Source organism: Cariama cristata, unplaced genomic scaffold (assembly GCF_000690535.1).
Source record: "Cariama cristata isolate BGI_N322 unplaced genomic scaffold, ASM69053v1 scaffold2978, whole genome shotgun sequence".
NCBI classification, from domain to species: Eukaryota; Metazoa; Chordata; class Aves; order Cariamiformes; family Cariamidae; genus Cariama; species Cariama cristata.
Window position 1 is genome coordinate 30,569 of NW_009632669.1, and position 11,478 is coordinate 42,046.

The 11,478-nt window shown below is 41.2% G+C and overlaps 1 protein-coding gene across 2 annotated transcripts in view; it reads right to left on the reverse strand.

The window, feature by feature from the left end:
* VPS54 (vacuolar protein sorting 54 homolog (S. cerevisiae)) overlaps positions 1 to 11,478 on the reverse strand; it is a 43,121-nt gene that overhangs the window by 9,692 nt on the left and 21,951 nt on the right. For both annotated transcript variants that reach the window (XM_009706435.1, XM_009706436.1), the window contains exons 10-16: positions 11,018 to 11,114; positions 10,202 to 10,539; positions 8,147 to 8,276; positions 7,513 to 7,694; positions 6,607 to 6,719; positions 5,221 to 5,284; positions 2,943 to 3,048 (exon numbers count right to left, since the gene is read on the reverse strand). In XM_009706435.1, coding sequence (XP_009704737.1) covers positions 2,943 to 3,048; positions 5,221 to 5,284; positions 6,607 to 6,719; positions 7,513 to 7,694; positions 8,147 to 8,276; positions 10,202 to 10,539; positions 11,018 to 11,114 — 1,030 coding nt within the window. The remainder of the gene's footprint in view (positions 1 to 2,942; positions 3,049 to 5,220; positions 5,285 to 6,606; positions 6,720 to 7,512; positions 7,695 to 8,146; positions 8,277 to 10,201; positions 10,540 to 11,017; positions 11,115 to 11,478) is intronic.

Here is an 11,478-nt window from a genome sequence, read left to right on the forward strand (position 1 = left end):
GGATCTCAACAGTTTTGCTAAGCAGAGTACACAAGTGTAATATCAGAACAGAAAATATCAAAAGAACAAATTTCTGCTCAGGCTCTAGACCTTCCCCACTGCCGATATTAAAGAAAACTTGAAAGCACTGAAACTCACTGCTCCCAAGGTAACTGCGTTTGTGTTTGTAACACCATAAAATACCGAGATTAAGAAATGATGCACAGAAAATAAGTTAAGCCACATCAAAAACCAATTCTAGAAGAATTTCAGAAATAGCGGACAACTCATGATTCGATCTTCCTAACTTAGTTCCAGGAGGAAAGAAGTTATCATTAAATGTAGCCAGGCCAGCAAAGTCTCTGGACAGTAAGATGGTTCCTGTTAGCATATTCTGTCTTATTTTGGAATTCTGCTCCATCACCCAGCTTGAGACACCAGATATTCTAGACCGGCTTGGGTGACGCAGTAGAGACAGAGGAGCTGTTGCTGTTCTCCCCGAATCCTGCACTGAATGGCAAAAGCAGAAGTCCCAGGGCTCATGTCTGAACAGAACTGTCCTGTTGACACTGGGGTAGAAATCGGAGGCAAAACCTACAGAGAACTGACCTCTTCTCATGCACCTGAAGAAAGATTCACAAGAAATTGTGACAAGGTTGCCCTGCAGCTTGTGTCTGCAACACAGATGATTTCCCTCACATAGAGGTCCTTTTTTTTGGGTCCACGATCCTGCTTCCAGGTCTTGCTTCACAATAATGCAAGAACAAACCCAAAACTTCAACCCTCCTTCAGTGAAAACAGAAAACAATTTCTCTGGCTATTGCCTGGAGTCAATCACAAAACTCAGGACCGCAGAGGATACACCGGGAATCCCCCCCACCCGCTCTGGGCTGGAGAGTGGTGTATCCAGGGCCAGGAAAGCAACCCCGATCTAGTGGCACAACTGAACCTGAGCTACATGTGGCCCCTGACCTGAGTGAGGCAAAACCAGTATCCAGGGCCAGGAAAGCAACCCCGACCTAGTGCCACAACTGAACCTGAGCTACGTGTGGCCCCTGACCTGAGTGAGGCAAAACCTACTCGGCTCTCAGACTGCACTCAGGGTCTGAAACGGTCTGACATTCACTTCATCTCCTCCTCCTCAAAAGCAAGACCTTTTCTTTTGCCTCCTGGTGGACTCCAGAAGTAGATCCACTGAGCCAAAAGACAGACATATCCTACCCAGCCTAAGCCCTAAGCTCCTCTGAGGTATTTAGCCCAGGTTAGTGCCAACTCATCAACTGCGTGGCAGACTACTAAAAACAAGCTCTGTAAAGGATGACAGAGAGCGTATTCTCCCCCTGCCTTTCGTGGACGTTACTCAGTTAGTGGACAGCCTGTTGCAGACAAAGCAGCGAGGAAGCAGCATGCCTGAAACATCAAAAGAGCAATACCCCCTCCCTGTGACTGCTTGGAGGAAAGCACTGCTGCGTCCCGGCACTGGGGCTCCAAGCCGCCTCCTGTCTGCACCAACTGGACAACTCCAGTAATTATGACCCCGGTTTTCTCCATACACAGCTGTCATTTCACCCTGGCTGCAGGCACAGTTCAAAACGGCCGGGAATGTCATTACCTGGGAACACTTTGCAGCATCCACCACAATAAAGACTAGCTCTTGCTACCTTCAAAGCTTGCTACCTCTGACAGTTGTCAAGCAAAAAGCACGCGTAGTGATCTGCAAGGACATCTTGAGTGGCTCTTATTCTGTTTCAAGTGTAATAAACGAGCTTTTGTTTTTGCTAGCTGTTCCTGTCATCTCTCCATTTAATGGCACCTTGCTGCCAGACAGGAAATACAATAATTAAACTGCACATGATGTTGGAATACCAAGGAATAAAACACAAATGACAGAGCTAGAATAAGATACAGTAGGGAGAGAGAAGTAAACAGCGAGATGCAAATCTGGCCAAGTTTGAGGCATCTGCTGCTATTCTGCCTGCCTGTGAAAAGCTGCTGTAAGACTTGAGAGAAGAGCAGCTGGAGAACAAGTGGCATCCCCAGCCCCAGACTGACTGATTTGCCTTGGATAGTGCTTTCAAAGGGGAAGGCTTGTGGATAAATCTGAATGATGACTGCAGGAAGGAGTGGTCCAGCATCTGGTTATTCAGATAAGAACTACCAACAGGAAGATTATTTAAAGGCCCATCTCCTAGGGTGTGTTTCCCCTCACTCATCCCCAATCTTACGTAAAATATACTTCTGGTGAGTAGAATCTGTTCATCTCTTATCAATTACACTTACGTTCAGAACTCTAATACCTGACATAACCTTTGTGGGCAAAGACACAAGTGAAAACCTTGAAATAAATTAGCTGCTAGGCTTCAGAGCCTATATATGACAGTTTTAAGGTGCACTCATGTGCTGCTTTTATTATTGTTTACTTACATTACCTTGCAGTATCTCTGCTTTACCAGCTTTCCTCTTCTCTAGTGAGAAATAAATGACTTGAAGGTCCTAGTCTTTCATCATCTTTACATTTTACAACAGAAGCTTCATCCCGTACTATTTTTCATGCTTCTACTGACTATACCTCTACTGACTTGTAAACACCAAGGGACTCATTTCCTTCCTGAATATAGATGTATCTCTGTGATCAAATTGCTTTTTCTTCCGCAACATTAATCCTACACCCAGCCTGAAGGACAGGCAGCTATGACAAACACTACTAGATGGGATTTCCAATATTCCAGGTGAGTAAGAGGAAAGACAGCCTTTCTGAAGTTAATTCACACAACAAATTGCATCTTTAGTGTCCTTAGCTTAAAAGGCTACCTTATGGCACAGTAACAAACGCAACCATTTCTAGACAATTTATATATCATTTATATGAAATCATAAAAACACATGAAGCATTACAGAGAGTAAGACACGTTCTCCACCCTGAATACCCCTGATTAGCACAGACAGTACATTTGGAGTCATACCTTCAGTAAATCAGACAGGCGGGTAAGCATGTCCGTGGTGATGGAAGGAATGTTATCCACACACTGGCAGTACTCAAGGATTATTCTTATTAACAGCAATACTGTCCTACAAGAGCGAACAGGCAAATATGTCATCTCAGTGCACAGAAGATGTTGAAAAATCAAACACAGGCCAGTCATATTGATAGAAAACTAGCTACTGCCAGAGATTATAGCATTAAATAAACCCATTAGCTAATCTGAAGTAGAAGTAAAACCTGGAAGATGATATACATAAAGGTGGTTATAAAGAATACCCATTCCACAGGGTAGGGTGGCGTGTGGAAAAAGTACTCAACATATATGAGAAAAAAAATCTCTAAGGTTCATTGGTGTAACTTTTTAATCTCCAAAAAAGCTACTGTGGAACTAGAAGTCTCCATGTAGATGTTGGCAGGGGACAAAAAATCCAAAGCTCCTTTCTTATGCTACTGTATAATTCTGGCCAACTTTGAGCAAGTATAAAAATCCACAGAATGCAGACAACTACCACCATTGAAAAGGACGTAATGAATGCTAAGGAGTCACAAACAGAGAAGGCAGCTGTGAAGAAACAGCACCAAATATTCAAAGACACTCACACCTGTAAAATCCCTCAAATTCAGCAAGCACTGGAGAATTGGGGAGCTACTGGATGGAATTAAGGTGGCTCCACAAAAAGCAGGTATGCTCCTTTGAATTCAAATACACAGAAGGCAGGCAAACTAAGGGAAGATCTCATGTTCACAGTAGATGTTCTAACATTTCAAAAAGTTACATCTCTCTCTTCCTTTAGACAGTAAAGTGAAGAAAAATTACAAACAATCAACTGAAAACAAACACCTGAAGAATTTTTGGGGAACATCTCGGCTTTTTTTTGTGAATGCATTTTATGTGATTAATTACAATGAACCTGTATGTAGAACTGAGTAGAACTGAAACAAATATTTGCACCAACATGAAGCTGACAATTGCTTCACAGAGCTAAATGTAACAAGTTTCAAATGAGCAGAGATGGATTATCAAACACATCTATTAAGTAAATTTTATCCTTTAAAGCATGTTCAAATGCTACTACTCAACCTGAAATGCTCTCTTGCAGTGGTATCAGGTGGCTGGCACAGAAGTTCTGAGCCATCAGCTTCTGTTTCTAATTGAACAATGATGCAACATCATGAAACAACTCATAAAATGACAGCTGGTCAAAGACATGATGTAAATCAGAACTTTTAAGTTTAGAATAAATTGATGTTAGGACTCTGGGGAGTGAGATCTTCCAGGTTTTACTCCCTCTCCAAAAACATGCTCATGCATATTTAATGCTTAAGCCTCACAGTCTTTGGAAACACAGCAGGCTTTTAAATGAGAGAAATATGTGAGTATCATCTGTTTTAAAATGTCTTTGACATAACCAGCTTTACAAAACTACTTTCCAACCCAAAGCCATCAGGATACCAAGAAATAGCATATACAGCTTCTGAGATAGCCCGCAACTTATTTCTTATTCTGAGTAAGATAAGCAGGCAGTCAGTAGCAGACTCATGGATTTTGGGGTTGTTCAGCCTGGAGAAGAGAAGGCTCTGGGGAGACCTTACTGCTGCCTTTCCATGCTTAAAGGGGGCTTAAAGATGAGGACAGGCTTTTTAGTAGGGTTTGTAGCAAAAGGACATGGGGTAATGGTTTTAAACTAAAAGAGGGTAGATTTAGACTAGATATAAGGAAGAAATTTTTTACAATGAGGACGGTGAAACACTGGAACAGGTTGCCCGGAAAGGCTGCCGATGCCCCATCCCTGGGAACATTCAAGGTCAGGTTGGATGGGACTCTGAGCAACCTGATGTAGTTGAAGATCTCCCTGCTCATTGCAGTGGCATTGGACTAGATGGCCTTTAAAGGTCCCTTCCAACCCAAACCGCTCTATGATTTTACAAGAGATAACCTATGTTGCAAGAAATAACAACAGTATGCTATGAAGACGAACCTGTATTTTCATGACTATGTGTTTTCACAAAGTAATTCGGAAAAAAACATATTCAAATGAAACCATAAATTTCACCCTAGTCATTCAGAGAAGAAATAGTATTTTTAATGTCCAGAAGAGCTTGCAATATAACTGGGAACTAAAGAGAAACTAGTCTGTGGAAGGAGAGGTTTTTTCTTTTATTTAAATAAGATTGTTAAAGCTGTTAGTATTCATCACAGTTCTACTCAAAAGTTCTTGCCAACTAACCCACTGCTAAGAGAAAAGAGTGTATCTTACCCAACTGTTGCATATTTTTGTCCTTCAACAATAAGGAATTCGGTTGGCTTTCTTTCTTCTGTAGCTAGATGTTTTAGCCAGAAAGGAAAAGGGTTGAGTTGAACCAAAAACAAGTACAAAAAATGCTAGTTTCTAAAAATTTAGTGTTCACTAAGGCTTGAAAGAAACCACAATCAATCCTTGAAGCTGCTCTCTTTTACAATGTTTATTATATAGTTGGTCCCCCATCATAACTATTACGACCCATTAAGTTACTTTATTATCTGCTGGGATTTTAGATAAAAAATTGCCCAAAGTCCCACAGTCATTATGGACTAAGAAACTTCAAACACAAAAGGTTACAAATAGAAGAAGAAAAGCAGAAAAAGTCACCAGGTTTTCTACCATACATTCTCAAATGATTTGCAGTGTATATTAATACTTTAGCTTCAAACCAGTACTTCCTCAGGCTTCATAGCAGAAGCTCTTACTGATGCAGTATTTTGTGTTAAATCTGATGCCACCAGTTTCCCATCTTCTTGAAGGAAGCTTCAAGAGAATATTTTAAGAGCAAGGGTCGATGAGCGTATTTTGGTGTTGTGTTCCGTAACTGGAGTGGTTATTGCCTAATACGCTCTCTGTATCTGCTATATTCCTTTTGTGGGGCCGGGGTGTCTCCGCCATAACATGACTGTATTTTCTTCTTTCTCATTTATTGCCATTTTCCTTCCCCTCCGTGTATGTTTCCTTCCCCTTCTAGCTGTTCACACACATTCATTGCTGCAATATTGGATGAGTATCCCCACAAGGTAAGAACGCATTATGCATTCCCATTTTGCACATGAGGAAATGGGGTACGAGGAGAAAAAAGTGACTTGGCTGAGGTCAAATGAGGTTTCTGCGGCAAGGTAAATAATTGAATATACATGAATTTCCACTTCCATGAGCAGCCACATAGCATGCTGCCTTTCATTTGAACAACTGGCAGATGAAGTAGTGAGAAGGAGCAAGCTTTGTTTAACACAAGGTGGGGGCTGAGCACACACACATGCTCCTTGGTCCCTTGCAACACTTTAGTGGTATGTTCTGGGGAAAGACTGAATTTGTACAGAGACTGTACGCCTCTACACGGGGAATACTTGTATTAAAAAAGTAGTTCCTTCCCTGTGCTAACACTTAAATGGGTTTGCACAAAAAAAAAAAATAATCTTTTAAGGTCAGCACAAGAAGTTTCAACACCAGTGACAGGAAAAAGAAAAAGAAAAGTTATCAACTTACTTCTGATCCCCCCCATAAGACAGCGAGCAAACACAAATCAAGAGTGACATCGGAATATGTCCATCAACATTCAATAGCAGCATTTGCTGATAATAAATTCAGTTAACAGTAGGCCTGCAAGATACATACCTGCTGGTTTTTTTTCAGGGAGAGATATTCTGCCATCTGACACAGAATCAACAAGGTCCTGAAACTCGGCAGGAACTTCAGCTTGCTTCCAGCGCTCATTGTCCAAAAGCAGGCTAGTTATAAACACAAAAGAGAGGAGGCTGAGAAAATGAAATGCCTTGTCTCAACGCTTCTCCTGCCTGTAATGCCTTGGAATCAAAACTACAGTAATTTAAAAAAAGCCAGTGGCCCAAAATGTTATGTTACTCATCTTCATTAGAAAGAGATGCCAATTGTTAGTAAAACAGAAACACACCTAGTTGGGCTAGAGATCTCAAAATTTCTTCATTAAATCTATCATAGAGGCCACGTGTAGTCTTTTGTCAATAAAGATCCTTATGAGATCACCGCCACTGAAGTAATGTGTAAATACTGGAATTTTAAGAGCTTTTGATGGATGAGAGCAAAAAGACTTGATGTATGTTACTAGGAAGGCTGTTCCGCAAGTGGTTTTGGTTTTTTTTAATTGCTGTTTTTGTTGGAGGTTTTTGGGTTTTTTTCTTTTTTAGTTTGGTTTGGTTTTTTTCTTTTTAAAAAAGTTGGAAGTGAATTATCCCGAAGTTACTTAACCCCTGAGACAGAGCAATCCTGCCCTTCAATGTCAGTCTTGAGTACTTCCTGTAGCTATTACTGTCCTTATTAGGTAACTGTAGAACAATCCGATTTGAAGAAATTAAGTTATGAAAATAGTAAAAGTCTAAACCAATTGAAAATAATTGGGGTTTAATACAATTTTTTCACCCCCCTGCTCTGAAGTACAACTGGCTTACTAGTGTTCTAGGCAACAAAACATTGTGTTTGCCTGGCACATGACTGATAAAATTATTCATGCAAGAACACAAAGATCTTCCACCCAGAGAGAGATACCTTAGTTTTGTCTTCCTCTCCTCATGGAATCTATTCACAAATCTATTGGCTTGACTCTGAAGGGCTCCTCGCAAGGACATACTTTTCCTGCCGCAGATCTGCTCAGTATCTAAGATAAAGCCTTCCATCAAGCGAGAAAGAGTAACAAACTCATTGGAATTCAGCTTCTCTAGGAAGCCATCCTATATACAAAGAAAACCATTGTAAGGAGACATAACACCACAAAAATTCAGAGATGTAAAGAAATAACTAGTCATCAGGTCTGAGTGCTACTAGTATTTTAAGAGGCACATTATTTAACCCTACATGGGACAGAGAAGGCAGATTGCAGTCCAAGTAGCTACCTTGCCATAGACAGGGATTCTCTGCATGGAGCTTCAGAAGCAGCAAGTCAGAATATTTAAAAGCAAAAAAAAAAAAAAAAAGTAGCAGAAACCCATATTGCCTTACAATGACATGACACGTTAATGTTTGTGTGCTCTGGGCACTACCATCAAGCACCTGTGGCAGCAGGAAGTCACTTAATTTCAATGGAGAATGCCATTTCAGAACTCTCGCTCGTTAAGTCAGTAACTTGGGAGTAAATTCTCATTAAGGGTGAGACACCACCAGCAGTCTGACCTAAGCTCCTTACCTTTGCTCTCGCCATGAGGAACTTGACTGAACGATCGTGGCAGATATCAGAGGCATTATAAAGCAACTCTTGAATATTGTTTGCCAGCCTGACCAGTTCCAGGTCAGTCAGCTTCATGTCATCACTGACCCTACAAATGACAGAACCAGTTGGTTGAGCATCAATTTATAAAAAACCCAGTATTTCTGCTCACAGGTTGAAGGAGGAAAGAGCCTTGCAGCAACTGTCAAATGCAGTCAGTCAGTCAATCACCAAAGTCACTTCGTACAGATGGGATCTTCTAAGCTACTGTCAATATCATGTCAGTCCCTGTAACAAGGAAATGCAGAACTGCACATCCTTATATTTTGTTTTAAATCCACATTCTAATTGCTATTAATGGTCTAAGAGAAAACACAATATAGACATTATCAATACAATAAATATTAACATTTACTGAGCTAAAATTTACCCAGCTCCTGTAACACTTGAGCATTACGAGCGTACGACACATAAAACACAGAATTTTTCTACCAATGCAAGTGTAAGGCCTAAAATAGATACTCTGCACTCCCCACCACCTTCATCTAATGGCCGTCATTCTGTTAGCTCTTCAGACTTCAGGATCCTAAGTTGGTGTTTTTCAAAAAACCTTTTGCGATTTGTCTACCGTTTCAAAGCTAGCCCGTAGCACAGCTCTGCCATTCATGTAATCAGTTAAGATAACAACCTTTCAGTCATCGTGGCTGCTCAAGGGACTGACAGCATGAGAGGAGAGAGAAGAGCCAGACACTACAGAGCAGCAACTGGGCTAACATTGTTGTAACTGCGTAATTTTACTAGCTAGCCTGCTCCAAACACAGAGCAAAGGTGCAAAGAAAACCAGAAGAGGGATGAAGCAAGTTCATTTTAGAACAAGGTTATGCAACCAGCCTTGGAAACAACTTTATTGCTCGAGAGCTCTAGCAGGTTGCTATATTTTTAGCAAACCCGGCAAAGAGGTCCAGACCAGTTCGGATCCGACCCCCTTCTCCTTCCCTGCTCCTCACTGTAACCCTGGTCGCCTCATCACATTGCATTTCTCTTCTGGCGTACGACGGATGTTTGGACATACAGAAGCCTGAATTTGTTTTAGGCACAGCATATTTATTTTAAATCTATCTCCTTCAGCCAGCATTGTGATTTGACGTGGAAGGTCTCTATCACAACTGAAAGTTGCTTAAACACCCAAGTACAGACACTCGAGTACCACTCAGCTAGAGCGAGCAGGCCACTTGCCATCTTCCATCTTCCAGTAGGGTAACAAGTGGTATTTCAATTCTGCTTCATAGAACCGGCTGGCTTTTGAAGTGGTTCAGGCCCAAGTGCCACATAAGCTGTGCCTGGTTCTTTTAAAAAAGTAGCTCTGACTTATGCATACCTTATTCATGGCCGGAAAAGGATACCAAAAAAGATTACAACTCTGGAATCTGGAGCACCACAGGGCAGCAGCACTGCCTATGTTACCAAAGCATTGACATGGATTTATTTAACCATGCAAGTCAAATAGTTGACAACGAACAGCAGATTTTTCTCTAGAATTTATCAAGGTATAATCCATGAAGCCAGCTTAAAAACAAACACACAAAAACCAAAAAATCCCACACCACCACAGAAAAAATAACGATAGGGAACAAGGACAGGGAACAGAGATGCTTCTGCCTGCTAAAGGCATGACAAACAATCTGTCTTTCACGTAGGCTAGACTTGCATCTCTCCTGCTTTCTACAGAAGCGGGCTCCCCAGCAGAGCAGATGGAGAAGGGGCCCTTTTCTGTAAGAAGTGACATAATCAGTCCCCGTACCACTACACAGAGGTGAAAACAAGGCAAATAAATGAAACAAAGGTGAGCTGGGGACAGTGCAGTCTGATGGCAGTCTCCAGGGGTGATGGTGGAGAGCCACTGCACTTCACTTACCTAGGAAAGCACATTCCTTCAAAGTAATTTTTGTACTGCATCATCAGAAACAACCACCTGCACCTAACATCTTATTTCTGACATGTTGCAAAGTGGAGACATGCAACGTGTTTACTTACATCATCTCTACTCCCCCTGGAGTAACGGAAGATGACGTCTGCTCTTTGCTGGACGAGGAATCAGTAGTGCACTCCGGTTCAGAGACCGAATCGCTGCTACAGGGCTCACTGTTTGGGGACGTGTTTCTTTGAGAGGTAGTGTCAGCTGCCACAGGCGGGAGGTCCCCTTCACCGAACGCATCGCTGATAAACATGCCTTCATGAGTCAGGTAAGCCACTTCTGTGTCCACCGCACTGTCTTTAGCAGAGTTCTTTTGTAAGGTGTCCTCCAGGTCTCTGGTTTTTTGGTTCTTGTCTAGAACCAAGAAAACCACGCTACGGATAGTATTTAACGTTGCCTAGAATCAAATACAACTTTTATTACAAAAAAAACCAAAACCCTGTGCCACAAGCTTGTGCTAGAAAGAGATTTCCTTTTACCCACAAAATTAAACTAAATCCTGGCTTTATTTTCTGTTGTGTAATTAGCATTCGGAGGCAGACTCATCTGTCTGATGGTAACCAATATCAGATGTTTCTGAGAATGGTGAAAGAAACCTCATTTGGAGCAATCTAACACATACAAAAGTTCTGTCCTAATCCCTAGCAGCCTGAAATGGATGTAATCATGCAACAAGAGGTATTATCTCCTTCCCACTGCTTTCTTTGTTAGCACTAATCATTTTTGCCCTGGATGCCGATATTCACATATCCTTCTTTCAATCAAAAATTTGAACTCTATAAGCAAAACCAACACCTTAAAACTTCAAATGGAAAGTAACTTCATTCCATTTCATGTCTGAATTATGTGAAGTTCTCGGTAAATGAATGTCTTACCTTTATTCTCTTGAGGAAGATGGTAAACTTAGAAAAAATATTCTTCAGTAAATCAAACCACTGAGGAAAATTCATCATCCTCATCTGGTCTGCAAGCCTAAAAAAAGAGCAGTATTCAGTAAACAGCACATGTTTACTGGCCATGATGCCTACTGGCACATAAAGAAAAAAAACATGCTTTAAATGGAATTGTAAATACAAGGAAAACTGTGTAGACTTATCTGGCAGAGCAACAGACATCACCTGAACAACAGTCACGATCAACACACTGTATGCAAGTGGAATGAGGTATATAAAAACAGATCATACCAAAAAAATGAAAAGCTCAGATTTAGTTTTTTTCCAGGGCATAAAGTTGTCTTCCCTGGGATAAGTTTGTGTTGCCAACAAAGGAGGGGGGTTAATAACATTTTCACAAATCATGGGGGGGGGGGGGAAATTAAATAAAAAAAGTTTTCAAA